Here is a 27517-nt window from a genome sequence, read left to right as displayed (position 1 = left end):
AATGAGTGATTATTACACTATAATAAAAGAATCAATATTACAGTAATTAAAACAATTATTTGTAAAGTGCTAGTGCAAGTGATGTTACTCTAATACAGGGATTGGCATCTAAAATGCTGGAGGGGGGCCACATTTATATATGGGTCACATTGGATCATGCACTTTCTAACCAGATGGTGACAAAAATAAAATTTTAACTCATTGACTGCCATTGACGGCTATAGACGTCAAAAATTCATTTGAACTATTTTTATTAGTTTAACATTTTTTTCCCACTTTTGTTAACAAGAGTTTGAAAAGCTAGAAAAAATATATTGTACATTTAGAACAGATACAAATTTTAATCGTAATTAATCGCATGACTTCATTAGTTAACTCACGAATAATCAAAATGTTTATATCTGTTCTAAATGTACAATAAAAAAATCTAGGTTTTCATACAAACCTTAACAAAAGTGAAAAAAAATGTTAAACTAATAGAAATAGTTCAAATAAATTTTTGACGTCTATAGCCGTCAATGGCAGTGAATGAGTAAATCACTGCTATTGACGGCTATAGATGTCAAAAATTCATTTTAACCATTTCTATTAGTTTAAAATTTTTCCACTTTTTTTTTAAACAAGAGTATGAAAACCTATAATTTTTTTATTGTACATTTAGAACAGATTATAACATTTGTGATTAATTGTGAGTTAACTATTGAAGTAATGCAATTAATTACAATTAAAACATTTAATCACGTGATGCGATTAGAAAAAAAAGAAACGATTATTAAAAATTAGAGGCGTCAGTCGATTACATTTTTTAATTGCAATTAATCGCATGACTTCAATAGTTAACTCACGATTAATCACAAATCTCACAAAAATGTCACACAGAAAGAGTGGAGATTCGAACCTTCGGACATTCATGGCCTTTCCTATATGGATTTGCATTGGTGGAAATGTGAGTGTGAATAATCGTTTTTCTTTATGTGACCAGCAATCAGCCCAAATCATCAAAAAGGAACGGTTGGATGGATGGACGGAAGGTGTGAGAATCTAGTGCAGCATGTGTTTAATTACTCCCCCCAACACATCCAACCCCACCAGGAACCCTCTATCAACAGCTGTCTCCCCTCATTAAATACGCTCTCCTCCCACTAATGGAATTAGCCACAAGTTTCCTGAGGTGAAGACCAACACACGTGCGCTGTACACCGGCCACATACTGTCCGCGTAGGTAAGATGCTATATTTCGGGTGGTGGTGGGGGGGGGGGGGATGCTAAGGTCAATCAGGTGATAGGAAAAGAGCGTTTTTCTGCTAACTAACCTAACACAATGTGACAGAAACCAATCCCATTCAAACGCATGTTAAGTGGGAGTGTCACTACACTTAACACAATTCAAATATTAAAATATTAAATAAAGCAACTCTAATTAACCTCAAATACATTTCAGATGTTCGCGCAGGTGGATTTGTTTCGAAATGTAAACTCTCAATAAAGTTTGGAAAACACTGCAATGAGGTGACCTAGTGAGGTTGCACTGTCCTCTTTTGCCCGTGACCTTGAAAAAGTTTCACCGGCACCCCGTCAGCATTCTCCGTGCACCTTTCCTCCGCTCTTTCAACCGCCTCTTCTGCCCCTTTCTCAATTGTTTCCCTTTTGTTTCGCCCTCCATCTCTCTGTCAGCGGCGACTGTCCATCAATACAACACTGTCAGTCAGCGCAGTGACAATTGGCAGCTGTCGATACAGCGTCCGGGGACGGCCGTCCATATTCAAGGCTTCAACTCGGGAAATGCTATCAGCTGCCAATACACGTTCACGTTCACATAGCGTGGCGTGTCCTGTACTGCGCGCACACATACATTGTTCTCGATGCATCCACATCGCACTTGCTCATCGCTGATGCAGGGAAATTTGCTTTTGGTAGCAACAAAGGTCTGATCAGACGTGGAAACAAAGAATCACCTTCTGACTTCTCCATCTACACAGGCATAAATGTCACCACACACAAAGGCTAACTCCTGTTCAGACTAACACCTGGCTCCCCCTGCTGGAGACCTGTAAGACCTTTGGTAATGACACCGAAGCACATTAGCATTCATTAATTGATCCAATCATCCATGTAGTCATTTAATCACTCCTCCCACTTTCTACCAACCTTTAAGCTTTTTCTACTTTACTTCCTGCTCCCGTCTCCACGTTTATGACTTGTATCCTTGAAGTCTTCCTCCATCTCCTGCCTCTTCCTCCTCCCCTCACCTACTGTACGTGTCCTCTTTTTAAAGGCATCTGGCGCCAGACAGATCACTGATATTTTACAGCTTTGCATGTAAAAAGGTGACAAGTTGTACTTAACCTTTATGTTATGTTATGGATCGACTAATGGACACGCTCACTCACTGGACACTTCTTTAGGTACAGCAGCGAAATTAGATAAAATAAACTGCAATTTTACACCACTATTAACGACAATAATAAATACTGAAAAGATTGTTGCCATATTGTCAAACATCAACTTTGGACTTAAAATAGTAAACATTTACATAATAATAATAATAATAATAATAATAATAATGCATTATATTTATAGGTGCCTTTCTAGGCACTCAAGGACAAAGTACAATTTTAAAAATGACTTAATTAAAAGTACTGTTAATTATTATTATTTTTTTTTAAAGAATGTGGGGGTACATTATTGCATGTGTTGTTTTAATGATTCTTTTCATAATGGCCATTTTGACATGGTAAATAACAAAACAGTACATTACTAATATACAGCACATTCACTTTGGGTTGCATATATATGCCAAGGAAGTACTTGCAATGTTTTGGTGCCAATGCAAGATTTGGTATTTTAGTCACTATGGCATAAATGGAAATGCTCATCAGTTTTCCGTCTTTCTTGGACATGTTATTTCTGATTATTAATTGTAGCAAAGAAACTTAGATTTGACATTTCAACACATTTCTAAAAATTCAAGTTTCGGTAGAAATGCCTCTCTAATGAGTGACATTCTAATTACACATTGGCATTGCAGTAAACCAAACACGAAAAGTTGTTAGTCTGTCAGTCAAGATGCATCACTTCAACATACTTCCTTGACACCAATTATTATCGATTAACTTTGAGCTTTGGTGCCATCCTGTGGCATTTTAGAGCATTTAACGAGGACAAAACCGTCAGTTAGTTTTCAGAGAATAACTCTAAAGGATAGGTTTGATTGGAAACCACCCCCCCCCCAAGTATTGGTGCCTTTTCATATCTCAAATCTTCTTTCCCAATTGAAATGAATGTAAATGCCATTAATCCTTTTCAGCCTTAAAACCCAACAATGTTTCTATTTTTTTTTTTACACAATAAAAATAGCACTTTATAATATTATACTGTATAAAAACAATGACATAGAAAGTAAACAATTACACATTTTTTCGTCACATTTTTTGCTTTAGTTTAATAGACATTATGCTGCTAAGACAGACATATGGATATACGATACATAGAGTCACAACTTTTAATCAAGCTGCAGTAATAGTAGTTCTTTGCTTAGGATCAAGAATAGCACCATAAACCTGTGAGCATTGTCATCTGTCTACAACTGTTGCACTACCTTTGTGCTTAAATAGCTGTTGCTTAACTCATTTGCTCCCCAAAATGTATAAATATGTTATATTTAAAATGCTTAAGTGTCCCAAAGACATATTTATACGTCTTTTTTTATGCTAGAGCATACAAGGAGGCTTTTATGCAGCCTCTCAACTGCACAACGCAGTTTAAGCAATGGTAGTTATTACAAAAACGGCCATCACGTGGCATCAGATTATAAGAGATCAACCAGGGCCATGTTGAAAACAAGCTGATTTACCCACAGTTCTAAGCAGATTTGTGAATGATGATGAAACTTAGCTATATTCTAATGCTAATTGCTGCAAAACTGAAACAGATGAAAGAAGAGACTCTAATCTTTCTTTTGGTAGGCTCCATGGTTTTATAGCAATAGAACACAATATTCCGTGGGCCTTGCAAAATCAGTCACAATCCAGTAAAACAGCCGGGAGCGAAGGGGATTGCTTCATTGAAAATGGCTGGAAGTGAATGAGTTAAAGGGTTATAAGACCACAACACTGACGCTATTCGTGGTGTTTTGCATTGTTAGCATTAAGCTAAACTGACTTTCCCTCAGGCAAAGTTATGTGGTGGTTTTAAATTGAGAATGCTTGAGTCCACTGCCACAATACAGCGCTTGTATCTTGACTTGCAAATCAAAGCAAAAAATCTGCCCAAAACTTGAAAATTGGGTCACTCGTATTTCTAGGCAGTATCGATTGCTAAAACTCAAATCTAACAGCGGCAAAATACTTTTAACTTTGTGGTTTATACTTATGGATTAAAACAGCAGCACAGTGTTATCTTCAAGTCTGTATGGGTCTGACCAGTTGTAACAAATGCTTAAGCATCCAAATCACAGTTTCCAGAAGATGCCATTTTACCCTTTGAGCCCACAGTAAGAAAATCAAAACAAACTGCTTTGAGCCGCAGTAAAGAGCCCTCTTATTCCAAACAGCAGGGCACGATAAAGCAACACATTAACAGAAGGCGGTGGCATCCAATAATTAAAAAAAGAATACGATCATTTCCTTTGTAAAATGTTCTCGGGCGGTACTTGATGATCGTGACAGACGCGACAGAGAAAATGTGAAGCAGCAGATTAAAAGGATCTTTCCTGGCAGGCGCCGGGAAAGGGCAACAAATGTGTATCTGCTCGCGCGCTCTTGCGCACATGGCATCCATCCGTCTGAGAAATGTGATTACAAATGAGAGTGTGAGCGAGTGAGCCGAGTGCCACAGCTGGCATGGCATCTGGCTTGGCATATCACCGCTCGGCCTCGCCCACCGCCTGCACCACGCTCTAATGTGGCTGTCGACAAGCCCATTAAGAAGCCATTACTAAATGCTCTGTCTCTGCTAAGCCTTTCCAGGCCTTGCAGCGTCGGCCCGCGGGAGTGCCAGCGGCATGAGAGGGGAGGGAGGACTCAAAAGGGAGGAAACATTCATCAGTGTTTTTCAAAACGAATATTTTAACACACGAACTGTACTCGAGGTCAATTGAAAATGAGAATTATTGTGTCAATACTTGCATGATAGTAGGATAAGTAAAAACTAATTCAAGCCAAGGTAGAAGTGGTTGTCATAGGGGCATTTTATTTTGCTTTTGAAAATAGTACTTCTTTCACACGTCTCTGACAATGTCAGAAACTATTATTATTGTTTCGTTTCAAAGGGAAGTCAAATCAAAAACCTTCTTTAATAACCCTACGAGTCTAAACACAGTATTTTGATTAATATTGTTATTGTGTTTGTAAAATATGAAAAGCAGCAAAATCCACCTGTTTTTCTCCATACCATTTTGCCACTAGCTTGCAAATGTCACATGACCGAACGCAGAAAACAGTTGAGCCGTGATTGTTCGTTACCTGAGCTTTAGACACTCTGTTGTCATTTTCAGTCGACAGCAAGTAGCAAAATGGCCGCCTCCTGAGATGGACAAAAACCGGTAGATTTTTGCTGCTTAATTCAAATTCCAAAAATGCAACATTAATCAAAGCATAAACATAAAACATATTGGACTTGACTTCCCCTTTAAATGTTCATACAGCTCGGTTCATGTTATCTTAAAACTATTTTAAAGTGAGTTATATTATACAAGTAAAATAATTAGTGTATATTAGTCATTATTTGTTGCACAACGTAACTGGATTACAATGGTTTCTAATAGCATAATTTTTCCATGTTGTTATTTGACCAAATATATATATAAAAAAAAAAACATCATTTCATGGCTGAAAACTGAAAGTCCGCTGATTCATAACACATTTTTGGTCACACAGTGAAGCAATATTCTGCCATTAGATTTTACTATAGCATACAGTATGCAATTTGACCACCAGATGAGTTCAGACGTGAACCCCAAGTGCAATATAATATGAAGACATCGTAAATGTAAACCGTACAGATATGTGAAAAATGGCGTGCTGAACCTGCTGCTTGTCATCTGGATGCTCCTGTAGCGCTACGAGTGTGACAAGTGAGGCTGGATGGTGATCCAGAACGAGAACTCTACTGAATGTTGCCATCATGCAGAACTCTTTGTCACTGATACTGTGGTGCCATCTACAAAAAAAAAAAAAAAAGGTTAAAGTTAGTCATTATTAGTGCAAATCTTCTTTGAAACTTCACTCAGTCTCCAAAACAACCACCACTACCACCAAGAGTTCGGTATGTGACTCATTCAGATTTCAAAGCAAGTTTTTGGAGGGAAAAAAGGCCATCAAAATCATTTATTAACTGTACGCTTTAAAATAAATATTAATAATTAATCATTTTAAAGATGCCGCTGTCTACTTTCATAGGATGCCTATTGATGTGTATGTGTATACGATTACAGGTGAAACACTTAAGTGCATAAATAAGAAACCAGCAAACGAGGCAATGGTGTTTTCCATAAAACAATGACAATAGTTACAAATGCGAATGAGTGCGTGTGTGAGTGAGTCTGAGGGAGATCACAGTGGCTGCTGGAACTAAGCGAGGCTCTTAATCATGGCTGTAACGGGCAACATTACCGCCAGCAGATTAATGATGAATGCCTGAGACTGTTTTAAAAAAAAAAAAAAAAAAAAAAAAAAAAAAAGGGAAAAAGGAAACTGACCTCCTTTTCTGCTGTTGCCCCAAAAAATATCTATGCAGCATAAAACATAAAAACATAACCTGACATAAAATTACCAAATGGTTCATTAAATCGGGTGCGTGTGGATTACAACTTGTTTTCCTCACCCATCATCTCCTACATTAAAAAAAAACAACTATGTGATGCTAAGAAAAAATATCAAACATCTTGCTTGGCACATGAAGAGGCGCAGACTTATAAATGCAAGATGTAGATCAAATCACAAAAAAAGCGGGGAGCACAGATGGTAAAAAAACTAAACAAAAAGAAAAACGTGAGATTTTGCACGGTAGTGAGAGAGTGGTAGTTGTAAACGAGTGCAAAGTTTTGATGAAGGACAAACTAATGTCAGGGACTGAGGCTGTTGGAATTGACTGCTCCGCGGCTAGCACATGCGATCCCGCCTGTCACTCACACTCCATCGCCATGACAATCATCGTAGCGCCGACGCCCGGGGGCGGGGACAAGCCTGTCCTTGTAACAAACAGTGGCCCTCCGTGATCTGACGTCCACAACTTCCATGATGGCAACCAGCACAAATAAATAGACAAACTTGCCAAAATAACACATGAAGCAAATTTGGGAAATCATCCCAAACTTTTGACAAAACATCCAAAATCTTAATATCAAGTCGCTTGCTGCTTTTTCGACCCTAATGTTAGACCCTAAAAGTGGACGACATCTTGTTGTAATTTTGTATAGCTGCACTCATACATATCTTCATTATGTACATTTAAAGGATGCAAGTGTGTGAAGTGGTGTGCTCACATATCATTATACTGCGTGTGTGTGGCAGAGAAGTGAGAGTGGCAGAGGGGCACTCGGCAATTTTTGTGTGTGCCGTGTGTGCCAAGGGGCAGGGAGCAGGGACTTGTCAAGCTGCAGAAGAGATGGCAAAGTGGACGCTGATGCCAGCCCTCTGTGACAGCTCTTTCACACACACATACGAACATGACCAAAAAAAAATGTACGCTCGAAACCCCGCCCTCAAACCTACCCTCGTGCGCACGCTATAGCTGTGAAAGCTGGGATGCAGCAAGAAAACAAGACTGGTGGAATCTCTAACTGGAGGCCGATTGGTGTGTGTGGGGGGGGGGGGGGGGGGGGGGGGGTTCAAAGTGTCACATCAATTTGTGGCTGTGCTGTTTCTGAAAGAGGCTAACCCCCCTGCCACTTGAGTTTAGCACAACAGTACGCAGCATACTGGCAGACAGCACACATACAGTACACACACACACACACACACACACACCCCAGCGTACGCACGGACAGTTTAATTGCAGATTCCAGATGAAATGCAAACATACTGATTTGCAGAGATTTGCTCTGAACACAACAGAAGACACACCCGCGCCATCCAAGACCCTTAAAAAAACTGTTAACATTTTGCCATGGGAAAGTCAATAATAGGCCATTTTTACTGTTACAATCAGAAAGCTATTTGTTTAACAATATGTTTATGATTGTAGTTTACATTATATTGCATCATACAGAAAACCATCATCAACATGGTGGTTAGTTACTCTTTCGCTAAACTTTGCTGTCATATACAATTCATTTTCTAATAGCAGCTTTGTTTGTTATTCTGACGACTGAGATTCCATGCGGTCTCTAGCATGTGCAGTTATAACTGTAATGTACGGCAGCGTGGAACCGCCAATGTTGTTTTAACATACACTATTTTCAAATATATTTAAAGATTTAAATACGTTCAAACATATTTTGCAAGTATGTTTGAATGTATTTGCACGTTAGGCTACATTGTAAGCTAAATGCTAAAAACGTAGCATTTTTTCTCCCATACCTTCACTTGTGCATGCGCAGGTTTAAACATTTTTTTTATTTTTGTTTCAGTTTTTTTTTTTGCATTTGGCTTGCATTATGCCAATAAATTCAAAAAGTAAACAGGTATTTTTTCCATAATTTTTCATAATTTATTATGCCTGCTACTTACTTAATTTTTGAACATATATAGTATAATGTACATGTATGTATGTAAAAAAAAAGTTTAAAAAAATATATACTTTTTTTTAAATGTAAATAAACAATTTTTTTTTAAACTTTCAAAACCCCATGTAAAGTAAAGTAAGTTTATACTTGTAATGTGTTTTGTGTTTTCTTTATGTTTATATGATATACAGAAGTAAATATAAGTGAAATATGCGGTTGCACAAGTGTGCACACCCTCTTATAACTGCGATATGGCTGTGCTCAGAATTAACCATGCAGCTACATTCAAACTCATGTGAAGAGTCAGCACACACCTACCACCTGAAAAAAATAAATACAAATTGAACAATGTTGTGTCAAATTTCCATATCCACTGTATATGATTTGAATGTCGTTTCTGCAAATCTATCAAATCATTTTCCAGAAATACTGTATGCATGTATGGCTGTTGGTGAGAAACCCCAGGGGTGACCCAGCCAGGGCTCCCAGACCACTTCAACTACTCGTCCCCATTAACAGGCTCCTGGATATCATTATGTACTCCTGGGAGCTGCCGTGCGCCAAACAACCATTTTCCCTCGCGCATCTCTTTTTGTCTCCCTCAACTTTTTACCGCGTCGACACGTAGCTCCGACGCTGTGAAAAATATGAGATTGATTTATTTGTTTCAGCGTTCCCCGGGACGGACTCCTCTCCCTCTCTTTTGCCTGCTTTTTCGCTCCCTCCTTCTCGTCAAACTGAAACCAATTAGTGAGCACAGCACTTGTAGCAGAGAATGTAGGGCAAGCGAGGAGTAATAAAAAAGTATTGACTTTTCGCCGACTGTACGCGGCGTGAAAGGGGTGCCGCGGCCTTGTCCGACATGAAAGGAGCTCCATTAATTTCACTTATTTCACCCGGGCCCCTGTCAGGAGGCCTTAATGCGTCCCATGCACGCTTCTCGCATGCAGTCGACGCTCAGACGGTGCGACGCCGCAGAACCAGCCTGCTTACCAAATGACTTGACATTAAATATCTGAGCAAGACAGAGTTCATGTGTAAGAGAAAAGAGTAATTTCTAATCACCTGCTTGAGACGTAAAGCGAGGTCTTTCATACAGAGCTAATTTTTCACCTCCTCCTATCGATTTCTGCTCTCATGTGAAGGCCTTCTTTGGTGGAAATTGACCTACAGTACCAAAACAATGACACTTTTGGTTTAGCTTTAACTCATTAACAGCCAGTGAACACTAACTACTATTGGCCTAATAGCTAATAAAAAGCTTTAAGTAGCTTCTAAGGGGTGTCTCTTTCACATGTAAATGTGTATTTAGATCGTCTTTATGACAAATGCCAGCTGTGGGATTTCAACATGTGAATAAATTGAATTGAAATTGAAAACACTTCCCAGGCCAAGGACGACTAGCATTGTTTGGAAGTGGGGGGTTAAAATGATTCTAGCCTTTAAAACCAAAGCCAAGTTGAACCATAGCAAGGGTTTTATTAAACAAAAATTCAACCATATAATGAACTGGTTTTCTCGACGTACACCGTAACGGAAGTTAATTGAATTCCAGTTTCGGTTCAATTTAGCGAGCACGATTTTAAGAGTCCATACACTTATTAATTTTCCTTCAATTTTGCCGTTCAAAGTTGGATACACTCCACTTTAACTTTAACACGGTACCAGCCAGACATTGGTGAAAAATAAAATCAATCACCCAATAACTTAATTGCAGTGTTAAACGCGCTAGCTGTGTCAATCTTAGGTTGGCTTAGCATTTTGCATGGCTTCCTTTGTCTTTTTAGCGCTGTCTCGTGGTTGTTGTTGTTCTTCTTCTACTTTCTTTTTGATGACTGCTATTCAATGCGGTAAAATGTATCATCAAATGTAAATTTTGATACGTAAACTGTGACGTGAAACCGTTTATTTTGAGCCTTGCAGCAACAAGCATATTTCTCCTATTTGGCTGGTTGCTTAGTCATTTACAATGCCTAATATTGAGAGGCAGAATGGAAGCAACATAACAATTTTTTTTTAACATTGTTAAGATTTTTGTAAATCTTACTAGGTGGTACAAGTGAACCGAATGAAGTATCCGGTGCGTACCGTATATGTCATTTTGGTGATTTTGTTGATGAGGCCGACCCACGGCCACCTTGTATGTTCAATTATAACAAATAAATCGTAATAAATGCATTATAAGGGAATATGTTGGCACGCGTGTGATTGTTCGCATCGAGTCAGAGACAGTGGCTGTGTGTGTGTGTGTGTGTGTGTGTGTGTGTGTGTGTGTTTGTGTGGGTACAGAAAGGAGTGAAGAGTGAGAGGCTATCTGCCGACAGAAACTAATCAGTGTATGCGAGATAAGAAAGCAGCCTTTATGGTGTATGGTAATCACCATCCCACCGCCGCCACTCTTGGCCTGCCACCACCATGCATAATCACTCCGACTTATTCACATGATTGATGAAATATGCGTCTGTGAAATCTGAGCTGCTTTTGTTATCATCCTGTTTTTTTCCTCATATATCCCCCCCATCCCATTCCTCCCCTCATGTCTTTCCATTTCAACCAATCTCTCTTGTCTTGTTCAAGCTCTCTGCATATCTCCTCCTCCTGTGCCGGGCACAAAGAGGTCTAGAAACATGTACAAACAAGAAATTACACACGCAGCACGGGGGCCCCTCTTGAAGCTATGTTCATTCGCGCACATACACACAAAATTGCTTACCAGAAAAAAGGGGGAACATAGGACATTAAAAAGGGAAAGATAAGTCCGAAAATAAGACAACACACTGACTGCCATGAGGATAGAAGTCTTGGTTAAAAGGAGAGTGGAGTGAAATGAGATGGAGGGAGAGAGCCTTTGTCATTGACACTCCATCATATCAATAAGGGAGCAGACAAAGGAGTCACATACAGAAGGTTGCAACACACAGAAACAAAAAAAAAAGAGGCAGAAAGCACTTGAACACAAAGCACCAGTGAGTCCAATTGAAGACAGAACTTAAGTGACTGCTAGCAGCAGCAGAGACGCTAAGAATAAAGTTGTCTCAACTCTCGGTTTCATGAAATATTTGATAAAAGCAACTATAGTTAAAGGTGCATCGTGCCGTTTAAAAAGGTCATATTGAAGCTTTTACTACATCATGCATGCTCCACCAATGCCCAGATGAGTACGAAGCTTTTATAGTAGAGTGCGCCGACCCACGCACTCCACAGTTTCTTTGGGGAAGGGAGGGGCGGAAGTTTTCTTGCCTCAACTGTCAACTGTGGCTTGTCGCTTTAGTACTCGCACGTGCACCATGAACGAGCCTGAAACATATGCTGCAGTTAGGCTTTGGGCCAGAGGTGGCAGTTGCGAGTAAAAAAAGTGACAAACTGCACAAAGATCCTTTAAATCATGATTTAATGTCAAATAAATGTGGCAATGCATGATACACAAGCACTTTTGTACATAAAGGAGTTTGCAATTTTCTAAAAGAAAATAATGTGTGTGGGGAAAACAAAAAACAAAAAAACAAAAACACCCTTCCTGTACCTCTATTTTGATGTTTAGGAAACCACCGTGCCTGAGGAAAAACAACCAATCAGAGATAGAAGCCATGACTGATGAGTTGCCAATCATTCTAGTGCACTACACTACACTACATGTGCACTATAACAAAACAACAACAACAACAACAAAAACAACTGTTTTATTTTGTTGTGATTAGCTACAATATACTCCATAAACTTGGACATAAAAATTTATTTTGGCAGGAAAACACAATATTTGCATTATGTTAATTTGAGAAAAATAAATACAAATAAAATCCTCAAAAGTATTTTCTTCAAATAACTGGAAAATTATGTTAGTTTTACTGTGTATTACCTTGTAAATAAATCCTAAAACTATTATTATTATCAGGCTCAACAAAACTATTCACACACCAAAAAATAAAAATAAAAAATACAATATTTTACCAAATATTGAAAGTGGTAATATATAAAAGAGCCTGAAAAGTGTTAGTCAGATACAAAATGATGCAAACTTTGAAGAACAGCTGCTAGATGCTAGCCAGACAAACAACAGGACTCTCAGAATGAAGGCTGCAACAAGGATTTTGTTTCAGGTGAGACTGCACGGCGGGTGAAAAAGGGGCAGAGACTCAGGTTTAGATTAAGATCGGGGCTGGCGAATTAAGGGTCCCAGCCTCGAGGTGCTGTTACACATCAATAATGAGAAAGTGGAGAGAAAAAAGGGGTGGGGTTGTCTTTGCTCCTTGGCATACACTTTAGATTAAATATGCACAATTCCAATGCAAAATGGGATAGGAGCCTGCGAGGCCTGAGTGTACGTTTAATCCCCTGCGCTGGAGTTGTTTCAGGCGGGGTTAACAGGCTCATCAGTCAACACAGGCTGCTTAACACAGGACATCAATGCCATTTGCACATTTAAGTGTTTGTGATTGCTTCGCTTTACAGGTCCCACTGACACAGCCCCCCCCCCCCCCCCCCCCCCCACACACACACACATGCACCCTGTGCTGACTGGCAATAACTCACACATTCGAGCATCCATCTACAAGCACATACTGTATAAAAAAAATCTACTAGCAAATGTAAAAATGCTGTCTTCACATAAACAGCTCAACTACCGTTAAAAAAACAAAAGCTACAATAGACACTGCTGTATATGAGTCGACTGTCTGCCTTATGAGCACATCTAAAAAATAATAATACTATAAATGTAATCTAATGGCTGAACAAATCCTGAAAAGTGATGATTTTGGAAGTACAAGGATTCTGCTCGGCACCAGCGATACAAATAAAAGACAGCACCATAATCCTGGGTCAGTTTTTTGATAGGGTTACACCAGAAATGACCTCAAATGACACAAGTTAATCTATCCTAGCCATGGTCAACAGTTTAGAACATAACCACAGTATTTAAAACTCTTATGTCATCCATTCACTCATTTGACAAGGAAGCATCACTCTTAATCACTTAATCGAGATTGCATACTCTAAATCCGGCACGTGTACGCTTGGGCTGTGATCGTTATCCCGCATGCTGAAGGCCTCTCAGAGTAAAATGCCGCCATAATGGAGGCGAAGTGTGGGCTAATTGAAAAACACACACTCCTGAGTGGGAAGGCGAATGGCAGGGGGAATGTTTTACGACTGTGCAAATGAAGGGGCTGCAGAGTTTTATGCACGCTGTAAAATTGTTATGGAGAATTAACGTTCTTTCTTTCCCACCACAGTAACCTATACACTTATGCAGCATGACGGATGATAGACGGACACGTGCGATAACAGGAAATGTGTAGTTTCAGGAACACTGGGAACGTAGACATCAAGCTTTAGCTGCCCCCTCTTGTCCTACCAATATACGTTATCCATACTTGCATATCATTTTCAGGTGTTAAATGCAGATGAATATTGCTCTCATCAAAACGGAACCTTTTATGATAATTTGGGGGAAATATTTTGTTTTTAGACATCTTTTATAGCTAAATTTTCTGATTTTGGACAATTCAAAAGACATTTTAGGATAATTTGGGGGATTTCTTCTTTTGTTTTTGGACATTTTATGGTTACTTTTTCAACATTTTCTTTTCTGCCTTTTTTATTAAATTCTCTGACATTTTATGGTAATTTTCTGCTTTTATTCATCCTTTTTGGAACATTTTATGGTCACATTTCGGACATTTTTAGTTAATAGTTTTTTTTAAATCTTCCTTTTGTCTCTCTTTTTCTGACAGCTTAAACATTTTGTTGTTCATTAAAAAGATACATCAATTAATTTAAAGAGTATTTAATCTAAAAAATAAATATGCAAATAATTTTTTTATTTCTACAAATTTCTTTTAGAGATCCACATGCAGCCACAGGAGAGGGACTAAAGAGCCACATGTGGCTCTAGAACTGTAGGTTGCAGACCCCTGGTCTAGCTAGATTGCACAGGTTTATCTGACATTTGGCCGATGAGTGTTTATGTAGGATGGCAAGGATTTCCGAGTGCATCTCAAGCTGAAAAATGCTTCTCATGGCCGTGCATGTGTTCTGGTGTGCATGGCAGCAATGGTTCTGGTCAGAAATTATAAAGTTGTGATGGGTGCCAGTCTAATATGAGGGGAAAGATTTGCTGGGAGCGCAAGCAAACACAGACGTGACCACTCAGTCTAGTGTATTTGATTTGCACGTGGCCTCCTAATTAGCTATCTTTTATGGTTACAGGCAGTACCGCTGGTGACATGGCTAATAACGCAGCCACAGAATTAGCCTGGACAGAGAAGCTTTCCCATAACTGCATTTGAAAATTACTCATTACTCATGCAACCAGTTGGAACCACAAACAAAATAGAGGAGCAGTATTTAAGGCCTGGCCTAATTTTAATTTCAATTTAGCATTCTCTTTGAGGCACTTAAGGGTACATCATTTTTCCTCTGCTTTTTACAAAATCTTATTTTTGATCTCCCCTTATGTATGTTCAGAGACACAAACATAGGCACAGTCTAGTCAAACACAATTCAATTAAAAAGTCCCAAAACTCAGGAGATGTGACTTCAAATCTCAGTTGGAAAATTTCTGTGTGAAGTTTGGAGATTTTTGTTGACTTCACAGGGTAGTCTACTACGTTTTCCTCCCACATACAAAAACATTCTCCAGAAATGTAATGTGTTTGTGTGAGAGATTGACAGCCGGACATTCCATGGTATAGTCCACTTTTCACCCAAAGTCAGATGGCAGTTACCTTAGAACAAGCGCTATAGAAAAATGGATGGAAGGAAAATTGGTAGTTAGTAGTGTTGCACACTTTTCACACTGCACTCATTCCATTTGAAAGAGTCACGCGACAATGACTACTGCCAGCGTTCTCATACGGGGAAGTGCTGATGTAACCGCCTACCAGGAAGTTAAAAAAGGAGACTTTGCCACATTCTTGCAAAAAAATGTGTCTGCCACATTTTAAGGAACAGGTGAGCAGTCGAGAAAAACTAATAGCTCAGCAGGAACTTGAATAGTTTAATCATTCCGTTATCTGTAAATAAGTCTGCCAAAATAACAATCACTCCGCCAGCTCCTCTCTTATTGGAGGCACTTATCTGACGTCACCTCGCCATCGCTCTCGAATAAAACATTTTCTGATGTGAGGTGCCTTGCCTCCGTGGCAGAATTCTTTTGACTACAGCTTGCTATGCCCTGCTAAGTGCAGTGTGAAAAAAGGCTTTAGCGCAGTTATGACATTCCATTTAACTACAGTCGAGATGAGTGACCAATAGTCATTGGGGAAACCTAGTTTCAATAGGACGTTCCTAAAGGGCAAACGCTGAATTTTAGCCTGTTATTTAAATTTGCACATGAAGTAATAAAATAGAAGAGAGTGCACACTTCCAAGAAGCTGATCGTTGGAGAGGGACCCGTGTAATGAGGGCAAGGACACACGGACGATGGAGGAAGGGCGAGCACCCCTTGGTCGAAGATTGGGGGGGGGGGGCATTGAATTCCTGGAGAGGTGGGGACTGTCATCAGCGTGATTATGTGTGGATGGCTGTAAGTCGTGACAGGGCACACCACATTAACACTGACAGCCTTTCTTGCTGTGACACAGATGGGTATGGTAAATAAAGGTCCAGGAGTCATGGGCTATTTCCAGAGCTGTGATGGTCAAGCCAGAGAGGCAGAGTATGCAGCTAGCAAAAATTGGGATATGCTAATGACGGGACTTCAGGCTACAAAGCAAGGCTTAAGGTGATGATTGCAACCAGAGCGGGCTAACGTGGCAGGGCGGGTGATAGGGCTTCGGCTGGGATTTGAAAATAATTAGGAGCGTGGCTGGATAGGATAGCCAGATAATGTGGCTGGGGGGTGGGGGAGGGGGGGGGGAGGGAATGGCCCCGGCACAGTATGAAGATGATGAGTATCAAGGCTGAGCTGTCCACTCCATCGGCCCTCTGAGCTGTGACAAAAAGCTCTGCTGGCTGCTGCTGTAGCTGGCGGTGCTTCCAACGATAGGACTTACGCACTAATTACCACACAGGCAGAGAAGAGAGCGCAAATAGAGGTAGAGAGGCACACGAGGATGAAGCAACAGACGGAAATGTGGTGAGAAGAGCTTTGTCTGGCAGCAATGTAAAAGAAGTGGGCCAAATATGGGAAACAATACAGGGAGTCCTTAAGTTATGAAAGAGTTCTGTTCCTACACTGTTGATGTAAGCCGAATTTCCGTGTAAGTCAGATTTCACCGTTAAGGTCGAAATTTACATCAAAATACTTTGTATAAAAATACTAAAATAAAAAAAATAAGATGCTGTACTTACCATTACTGCTTAGAGGTGGATGGAAAAGCCAAAGATACTCCCGGTGCACAAACACAGACAAGCGCTACCGCAAAGTGGCGGACGAGGGACAAAAGTCGTCGTAGAATTGAATTGTTGTTGGTCGAATGTGTCATAACTCGAGGACTCCCTGTAGTCAATGCTAACGAACATCTTCCAGCACAACCACCAGTGTTATCTCTAAGAATTGACAGAATTTGGGAAACACCACTTAATCAAATAATTCATTAATCGGTTACTTAGTTCCCTCATTATCTTAGCCTTTGGCCTGTTTTAAACAAACCCACATCGTAACACAAGTAACTTTCGTGCAGTCAGATTTGAGCATTATGCATGTTAGATATGTGACAATAGAAAATGGTGATGTAACTGCAGACAGTAAACTGATCAAATTGCAGACTTTCCAAACATGTCTTCTTCATTGTTTTTAGCTAAAAAACAACCACAATGCATTTCAAACTAAATGAAATGGAAATGAAAACAAACCAAAATGTGCTTTAACTGCAGATTTACAGATTTTATTTGAGGGTATTTATATGGCAATTAGGTGAAGAGTTTAGGAATTACATTAACAAATAATTAATAATAAAAAATTAATTAGACAAATAAATCAAGCTTTCACTTTTGAATACTTTGTAGCAAATCATTGCATTTGATTGACTTGGCCATTGAGTAACATTCCACTTCTTTTCCTAAACAAACTGGTTGCTTTGTCAGTTATGCTTCATTCGGGTTATTGTCCATCTACGCTGTGAAGTGCTGTCCAATGAACTCTGACACATTTGACTGAAGATGAGCGGATACTATTGACTGTTGTAAATTCTACAATGTTAATCTGATTTGGATATCAATGCCCTCAAATTAAAGCTGAAAGTCTGCAATTAAAGAACACCACAATTCAAAAATGAGAAGATGAGGTGGGATGATGATGATGATGATGATGTCAATAGCGACTTAAGTCTTTGTCTGAGTACGGCAATATTTCCCTTCTGTATTGTACAAAGTCCACATAAACCAGCTGATCAGACCAGACCGCATTCATCCAACCGCAGTTGTCAGCTGCAGGCTGGCCGGTTCACCCACCCACTCGGTCGCCATTCTTATTTATCTCCACTTCCTGGGGGCCGTGTTAGTTCATTCCCGTGTCGCTGCGCTCTCCTTTCTCTTGCTCTTCTCTCTCTTTCTCTCTCGATTGTTTCACTCCTTGTTTCCGGGCAATTGGGTCTGGGTGCCGTGTGGTAGCGGGGGGTAAGAGGTTGGGGTGGAACTGCTGGGTAGTTTGTGTGTGTGCATGCACATATATGTATGTGTGTGCATGCTGGGAAGTGAGCTAATAAAGGACGGTGATCCATGAAAGGCCTTGAGCAAAGACACAGTCAATTACCTAATGCCTGGACCAGACCGCAGGGCCCACGCGCGCACACTCTTACTCTCCGCCATGCACACACACACATACACACCTCATTTATGTATACATGGAGAGGGGGCAATGGAGGGCATAACTGGGAATTGTGTTGGCGTGTGTGGGTGGGTGTACATACGCGTGTGATAGAGAGCGGCGATTTATTAAATTGCTGTCACTTTTGACAAATTTGTGCAACTCAAATTGAAAGGGCTTGACTGCACCAAGTCTCTGTTTTCCTCTCTTTTATTCGAAGGAAGAATATTGTGTTACACTTCAGGCAGGAGCACTGGCAACCCCTGCATCAACCCCAATCGATTGCTTATATCTATATGAACTATATGTATTTGTATGCTAACCACAAAGCTAGCAAAGGCCTCTATCCAGGTGTACATGACTCATGTGGCATTTTAGGCAAAACAATAATAATCTCTGCATCTACACCAGAGGGCAGTGCAGTGGGTATCTAATCTCCAGCAATGATATATATATATATATAAATATATTTATATTTACAATTGCCAACTTACCTTCTGTTGGTATCAGTGTATGAGCAGTTGAGTTCTATGCAAAGGTCTTGGTGTTGTCTGGGCGAGGAATGGCATTGCTGCTGCGGTCCAAATGGTGGCGCATACTTTTTGGTCTTCTAGTTGAACAACTGGCCGAAAGAAAAAAAAACGGGGGGAAAAAACAAGGCAAGAGATAAATCACTATGTATTGTAAATGGGTCATTAAATCATGAATTTGTGCGTTTTGGATCATAAGCAGATCCTATCTTTCTGCATATTTTGCCTTTCCATCATTTTGCTAGAGGTTAATCTTTGTATCATAAGTCCATACAACCTTTGCAGCTCCTCGCTGTACTTTATTTTTTTATTTTTTTATCCAATCTGGACCACAACACACAAGCTCATCCGTGCAAATGGTGGAGGTAATGCCATGGACTCATTAGTCTTTATTGATGACGTAACTCATGATGGTGGCAGCAGAATGAACTCTTGACGTTTACCAAACCATTTTGTCTGTCAAATTACAGGAAAATGCATCCAAACCTATGGGGAGAAATTTCAACATGCAACAAGACAATGACCCAAAACACTGCCAACACAACAAAAGACCTCAACTATTAAATCACTGGACCTAAAACCCAATAGAGCATGCATTTTACCTCCCGAAGAAGAGACTGAAAGGAGAACCCCCCAGAAACAAACAAGAACTGAAAGAAGCTGCAGTTAAGGCCTGGAAAAGCATTTTGAATGACGAACGCAACAGTCTGGTGAAGGCAATGGGTCGCAGGGTTGATGCAGTTCTTGCAAGTAAGATTATGCCACCAAATAGTTTAGACTTTTGGTCACTTGAAAAAATGTTTTGATCTGAAACTCAAATGTCTTCAATTTACAACAAAAACAAGGAATTGACCTTGCAGTTCCAATACTTTTGGAGAGGATTGTATATGTATTATCTTCCCTCCCAAAAGAGATCTGATTTGAATAACCAGCTGTTATTTCACCTGGCATTGCTACAAGCCACCGAATTTCCATGTCAGACATTCGCATCCTTTTCTGTGCATCGACAGTTGTCTGATTGAAGAGTACTGCGGTCGGTGGGAAAGCTGGGTGGTCTTTTGTTCTGTTTCCAGGGAAATTACAGCGTGAGCGAGATCAAGCGCAGGGTTAATACGAGCACTTCACACACAGCTGAGTAGATTAGTCTGTGAGTAGTAATGAGGTTATAATCAAGTGTTTAACAAAGTCACAAATACGCCGCAGTTACACTTGTTACATGCAGTACATATGCACGCACACTGATCTTAATTACACGGAAAAGCCAGTGACACTGTTAATAAAGAATGTGCACTAAAGCAGTGCGTGCACCTATTACAGTTCATAAGGATGTGTTCATTTGGTATACTTAAGTTGAATGAATGCGCCTTTGTTAAGTGTATAGACATTATTTGCACACATATATTGCACCCACAACATTATATACACCTACATAATGTGAGAGCTGTTTTATTTATTTTCAAATAAAATAATGTACATTTAAATGATATCATCATGCACTTTTTTTTTAAATTAATAATTGTGGTTGTAGTGTGCAATGGTGTGGAACTTCAGTGTACCATGATGAGTCGTATGTTTCTAATATTTCGGTCTTAAATGGGGGGACAGTTAAACTGAGCTATATATCAAGGTCTCTTCTGGTTCAAGAAAGCACACTAAGATTTTCAAGACCATGAAGTATTTTATGAATTTTGTGAAAATAATTTCAAAGTATACACAATTTATGGAAGTATTTTTCATGATTACAGACATGCTAAACTAGTTATTATACATTCTTGACAAAGTTTTGTTGTTTATGCCTATGGATTTTTCAGACCTTTTGAATGGCACATATAAGGACTAAATGTTATTTGTAAGACTAATTGAGGCCTTAATTTTTCTGGGGGAAAAAATTCAAACTTGTTAAGCTTCTATCTGTAAAAGCAGATCATTTTGACACAGCTCATTTATTGGCTTTAATTAGACTGTGCTGTCTAGCTAATAATGCAAGAGGTTCAAGTCTCACCTCATGTTCTCCCCATGCGTGTGTGTGTTCTTTTTGTATACTCTGCCTTCCTCCCACATTTGAAAAATATGAATGTTAGCTTAATGGAAGACTCTAAATTGTCCTTAGTTGTGAATGTGAGTGGTTGTTTGTCCCTGCGATTGGCTGGCGACCAGCCCAAAGTGCACCCCGCTGAATAGGCTACAGCTCACCCCCCGACCCCAATGTAGCATTAAAAAAATGGTTGGAATCTACCTAATGTTGTGGCCCACATGTGGGATGTATTCTTTGCAGTGCACGGCAGAAAATGTTAGAAAAAGAATGCACTTGTTTGACTCACGGTGTGCTACTGAAGAGTCGCAACTTATTCTGAGTCTCCTCCAAGTGTGCGGACGAGGTCTGCGGATTAGCAGAGAGCACTGGAAAACGTACATTTTGCTCGTAGATCTCCCAAGGGTCTCTGACGCGGACCTGAAATAACCAAAGAGACTCACAAGTATCAGTTAATGACAACTGTTTCTTTTTGCTTCAGCTTCTCCCGTCCCTGTCTAAGTCTGATCGCTCTCCCACAGGTGGTGATGGTTTACAGCTAAAAGCAGGAACCAATCCTCTTCATCTCTCCTCTTGTGAAACAGAGACCACGAGGGAGGCAGAGAGGGAAAGAGTGAAGAGAAAAAAAAGAACAAATCTAAGCCAGTCTGAGGATGAGTGAGCTATGAAAATAAGATAAGGAGTGTGGATGCGGGAGTAGGATGAAGAAAATACATGTTGTACCGTATACACGCTGATCTTAACTCATCGGCTCCCCAAAATATGTATAACAATGTTTTAGTTTAAATATTGACATGGTCCCAAAACGTATTTATACGTTTTTTCAAAATGTTTTTTATTATTATTTTTATTTTATTTTATGCTAGAGCATAGGTGTCAAACTCCGGTCCTCGAGGGCCGCAGTCCTGCAGGTCTTGGAGGTTTCCCTCTTCCAACACAAGCTAATTCCAATCAACAGGATCGTTATTAGGCTTATGCAGAGCTTGCTGATGAGCTGATCATATATCAGCTGTGTTGGAGAAGGGAAACATCCAAAACTTGCAGGACTGCGGCCCTCCAGGACCGGAGTTTAACACCTATGTGCTAGAGCATACAGAAGGCTTTGATGCAGCCTCTGAACTGAAGAGAACGCGTAAAAAAAAAAGAGGTAGTTATTCCAAAAACGGCCAGCAGGTGGCAGCATAGTATAAGAGATCAACTAGGGCCATGTTGCAAAAATGCTATTTTTTCCTGATGAAAGAAGAGACTCTAATCTTTCTATTGGTAAGTTCCATGTTGTATAGCAATAGAACACAATATTCTGTGGACCTTACAAAATCTGTCAAAATCTAGTAAACCAGCCGGGAGCGAAGGGGGTTGCTTCAGTGAAAATGGCTGGGAGTGAATGAGTTAAGCTTAACCAGCTCTAAAACCAAAATGCTCTTGTGTAAATGGAGGTGCTCACACTGATGTGTGTAACTTGCAAATGTTCAATTAGACAGTACAGCACCGATCAAGGAGCTGGTACATGCTGTTGATTTGCAGAGGTGACCTTGTTGGCTTTTAAAAAGGCAGGTTGGGGGGGGGGGGGAGACAGAGGAGGGGACAGGTGTGGGGCAACATGTCCTTGCTCCTATCGCTATGGGATCAGTGGCCTGGCCTGACCACTTACACACCCTGCACCTCAACCTTATCCATCACTACCAGATAGTTATCACGCTAGTTAGGGGTGAAGAGGCGATAGCAAAAGGAAGAAAGAAACTGGGTCTGTCGGTACTAATTAGACTGAATATAGCAAACTGCAGCAATTTATCATAGTCTATATTTGCATTCTGTAAACATTTTTTTAAATATAGTTGTAATGTTTTTATCGTCATTATTAAACTTGTACAACTTTGAAGAGAAAATCTGTGACTTAATTTTGTATTAGGCACAGAGGGAGGAATTTAGCAAGCATATTCGTTAACAAGAGCTTTTGGTGGAGGACAGAGATGTGCACCTTCGATTGAATACCACCTTACCTGCTGTTTTGCGCAGGCGATGTCGGGAAGTATGGGCTTGGGGGAACAGCAGGCTCTTCTTGTTTTAGTCCTTGGGGATTCAACAGTCCCATGAAAACTGGGGAGTGTTGGAGCTGCAGGTGTGAGATGAGCGCAGTCCCTCGGGACCAGCTTGGTGGGGGCCTGGTACTTGACCTGCCTCAGTAGTAACTCCATCTCATGGGGGGCCAACCTGTATGGAGAGTTGAAGACCCCTGGGCGCTAAGGACGGCATGAGGGGGAGAGATGGGAAACTCTATTAGAGAACAAGTAAGCAATGCATGATCACGTTACTTTGAATAAATGAAAATCACATATATTTACAATGTGGCATAATGAACACACTAAAACACGCAGATGTAAAAAAAAAAGAGGCATTATACACAAGCAGAACTACACACCAGATCTGAAGTGGATTTGTTACAGAAAGCCATAGCAAGAATTATTCACATCACAGTGATCCTTTTTGCATGCATGTTAATTACCAGACTAAAGCTTAGAGTTGTAGGACTCTACTTTATATGCTAATAACACCACTTGCTATTTAGGACACTCTTAAAATGAGAAAAGGGCTTAAGTGGGAAATGAGCACTATCCTGTCTCAGCTCTTTTCAAAATAACATTTATAGACTAGTTGATTAGTAAAGGTTTGTTTAATATTGACGGGGATTTAGTTTGTATTTTGAAAATAAACTCCATTAACTACTGTGCAGATCAGAGAATGTGTATCCCTTACATTAGCAAAACTACTCCATTTGAAGAATTAAGTAAACTGCATCTTCACAAAATTACACTTGAATAAATATAAATACAAAATTATATTCTAATACTACAAATATAATTTTGATATTGACTGAATACCGTAAAACTGCTTATATCCATAAGCATAGAGTTAGCACACATAAAAATCCCAAACAAACTCATATAATGTAGTCATCTCTGACATCAACTGATAGGGACCGGGAGATATTTCAGAGACAAAACAAAAACAACCCCTCCAAAAAACACAAACATGTCACATGCCACAAATACAACCTCACATACACACTCACAGACGCACTTAAATCCCACAGTAGCAACGAGCAAGCTATGGGAAGAGCAATGATGTTGACCCCAGGAACACAGCATCTCTGTCTCTGTCAGAGGGACTTGGGGCCTTTTGGTAAGCTGTGAGTATGTGTGTGTGTGGGCTGGGGTCCGAGAAGTGCAGAAGGATGAACTGTGTGGGAGAGCCATCTATTCACTGCTGACAAGGTCAGACCTATGAAGGGAAAGAGTCCTGCGCCATATGCAGAAAAAGAGAGAGAACGATATATAGAGTATCTATGGAGGGAGAAGAGGCCAACAGAGGATTGTGGGAACACCAAAACTTTTCCTCTGAACTAAAAACCCAATTAATTAACAAATGCAAAAGACACAATAGACATTGAGCAATACTTCTGCTGGAACCTAACCCAGCTGACTTTGGGCGGGAGGCGGGTACACCATGAACTGGTCACCAGTCAATCGCAGGGCACAAAAAAAACCTTGACAGTCACATTCACACCTACAAACAATTTAAAGTCTTCAATTAATTCACCATACATGTTTTTGGAAACTTGGAGGAAAGTGGAGTAGCCTACCCAGAGAAAACATACTCGCACGACACGGGGAGAAGATGCAAACTCCATGCAACTTCTGAACTGTGAGCCAGATGTGCTAACCAGTTGACCATTATGCCGCCACATGTTTATCTGTGTGTCTGTATTATTCTGTCCCCAGGTAGCCAAGGCTCACACATCATCACAATGGCCATTGAATTGTGGCAATTTTTTTTGAAAAAAAAAACAGCTTGGATCTTTACATTTTATTCAATTATGGCATTACTGTACGTTTTTAAAAAGTACAATACTGTATTAGTATTAGAGTGCTAATTGTAATGTATTACATTTGGGGAGACTGGAATGGCTTAACATTTCGACTCATTTTATTGAGGAAATGTGATTTTATAGTGATTTGAGTTATGAGCGTGGTCCCTGAACAAATTAAACTTGTATCTCAAGGCCCAATTGCATAGTCGTAGTAGATGGTTGCAGTTGTGGGTTCAGGGCCGTGCTCGAGGACATCTTATCAGGGTTTGTGATGCCAGCTGACCACTTCAGCAAAGAGTCCCGATTTCCATATTTTTGGTCCGCAAGGGGTCTTGAACCTTTAAACTACGACTTAAAGCAACACTAAGTTTCAGTTTACGTTGATTATGGCGGCACCATATGGGCAAAAGTGGTATTGTTAAGTCTGAAGGAAGACCACGTTTCCCATGAGGACAAGCGAATTGTGTCGTTTTTTGTTTTTTTTAGCTCATGCCAGCGAGTGAAATCCAGACCAATGTTGATTCTTGATTCTTTATCCGCGTAGCTTCCCTTTTCCTTTTTTCTTTTTTGTCTCCTCAGACAAAACTTTTCAGTTGTTTTGCATTGACATTCAAATTGACTTCCGTTTGATCAAATCTATTGATACTGTGTGCGTGTGTGAGTCCGAGACCAACCCGCTTTGTGCTGAGTAGGTGATGCCATCTGTAAGCTTGGTAGAGTTTGGCTCTCTGCTCCTTCACCTTTTTCATACAGATTCTCTCTCGCTTCTGGAGCTCTTCAAGTTCATCCATCTCGCTCCTAAAAACAAATGGGTAGGATTGATTCTGTGATGATTCAAAACACATGTATATAAATGCTCTTTTTGAGATTTTCTGCCCGTATTATGCATCACGAAAGATCTCTCCGAAATTGGATTAGCCCAAATTAGGTTAAATAGATTGATATATGTGTAATGTTTCAATCACAATATCTCGAAATAATTTTGAGAAAAAGTTTTCATGTTTTCCAGATTTTTCATAAATAAATGTGAAAATGTGAATTAATGTGGAGCCGCGCCTGTGTATTTATCATGCAGCCTTTGGTGGTAATTCCCTGAAGTGTCCTTCAGATGAATGAAAAAGCGCCTGATAATAAGAGGCCGGGACAGCAGAGGTAGCGTGGGAGAAAAACAAGAGAACGAGGGGGGGGGGGGGGGGTGAAGTGAGCGAGTGTGAGGGTATAAGTGGGAGGATGATGAATATATTTCATCACAACAGCCAGGACAGGTCTGTCTGTGACATCTGTTAAGCCAAGCTGCTTAAATGGGATGCATTAAAAGCCCATACACAGCAATTTCATCCGGCAATCACAAAGCCTTATTGTTACAAGGGGGTAATAACTTAAAAGAGGGAATTGGAAACAATTACTAAAACACTCATATCACAGCAATGTGAAAACGCGCACACACACGTAAAGCCAATCTATTTCCTCAAGAGCAATCCCAGTACAAGTTGGCTTCTGCTCATCAACAATTCGTCCGTTTTGACTGCTTCCACTCCACTGTTCTAGCCAACTTCTATTTTCAATTACAGACCTCAACAGACGAATCAGAATATTCTTAGTGGGTCTGTAATGGCAGGTTAATACATTCATCGGCTAGTGGCAGTTAAAAATAAATCACAACATGGTTGCAGCCGCCTTTGCATTTTCATTTATTTCTCAGCATCAGATTAAATTACAAAATAAATGAAATATGCAGAACATTACCCACGTGCAAGCATGTGTGTGTGTGTTTAGGCGCTAAACTAAGTAGTTTAAGACTTTGTGAATGTTTATGTATGATAGTGTGTTATATGCATAAATATAGAGGTTGCTTGGCCTCCATTTGTCGCCCCGGCTAACAGGAATATTACTTATTAATGTGAAATACAAAGTTTCGATTTACTCCAGGACAGCGTGGTTCGCAAAATAATTCAATGTGCACACCTAACAAGGTACTTTATGAAAGCATTTATGTTCATTTATGCATTAAACTGCTTTTCTAAAATGGATATGCTCCAATATTTCTGCCGTGTGGCTGCCAAAGTAGACAATAACGCGTGTCAATATTCCTGCAGAGTGTTTAAAGGGTTTTCCTGAATTTGTGTTCAGCATAGAACATTGTTATGGGGATGAGCATGCGTGTGTAAGTGTATGTGTGTGTGTGTGCGTGCGTGCGTCAGGCTGAATGGGTGACCTTTGTTTCCCTGCCCCCAGCCCCAACGTTATTAATTGCTGTGTAGTGGACAAAAGCCAAACAGATTTGTAACGGCTGAAGGCACCTCGATCTGTGTCGACCCAACCAGCCGACACAACATACAACCCTCATTAGCCCTGTTCGGCACGCTGCACATGCACTTGGTGTGTGTGTTCATGTGTGTGTGTTTGTTTAAGTGAATGAATGAGTGGTGAATGTAAAAGAAAGAGCAAGAAGTTGGTAAAACTATAAGCAGAAATATGTCAGTAATTCATTTGCTTATGGTTACTGTAGTTCGCAGATCTTCATGTTTTGTGGCCACCAATTTTGGGGAGCTCCGCATGGATGCCACAAACGGAAAATAAACCCAGCCCACCACATCACTTCACGCTGCCTGAGAAAGCAAATCATGTGCATCTAATAGATTTCTTGAGAAAATCTACACTTCAGTCATACCAT

The 27517-nt window shown here is 40.1% G+C and overlaps 1 protein-coding gene across 1 annotated transcript in view; it reads right to left on the bottom strand.

The window, feature by feature from the left end:
- Positions 1-5170: 5170 nt before the first annotated feature.
- Positions 5171-27517, bottom strand: part of spata17 (spermatogenesis associated 17) — a 38661-nt gene continuing 16314 nt past the window's right edge. The window contains exons 7-11 of the mRNA XM_086070964.1: positions 25518-25641; positions 22976-23215; positions 21265-21395; positions 18908-19035; positions 5171-6159 (exon numbers count right to left, since the gene is read on the bottom strand). Coding sequence (XP_085927090.1) covers positions 18942-19035; positions 21265-21395; positions 22976-23215; positions 25518-25641 — 589 coding nt within the window. The 3' untranslated portion in view covers positions 5171-6159; positions 18908-18941. The remainder of the gene's footprint in view (positions 6160-18907; positions 19036-21264; positions 21396-22975; positions 23216-25517; positions 25642-27517) is intronic.

The sequence above is a fragment of the Leptonotus elevatus genome, chromosome 3, assembly GCF_054856555.1.
Source record: "Leptonotus elevatus isolate MCC_2025b chromosome 3, RoL_Lele_1.0, whole genome shotgun sequence".
In the NCBI taxonomy this organism is placed as follows: domain Eukaryota; kingdom Metazoa; phylum Chordata; class Actinopteri; order Syngnathiformes; family Syngnathidae; genus Leptonotus; species Leptonotus elevatus.
This window is presented reverse-complemented; position numbering and strand designations above follow the sequence as displayed.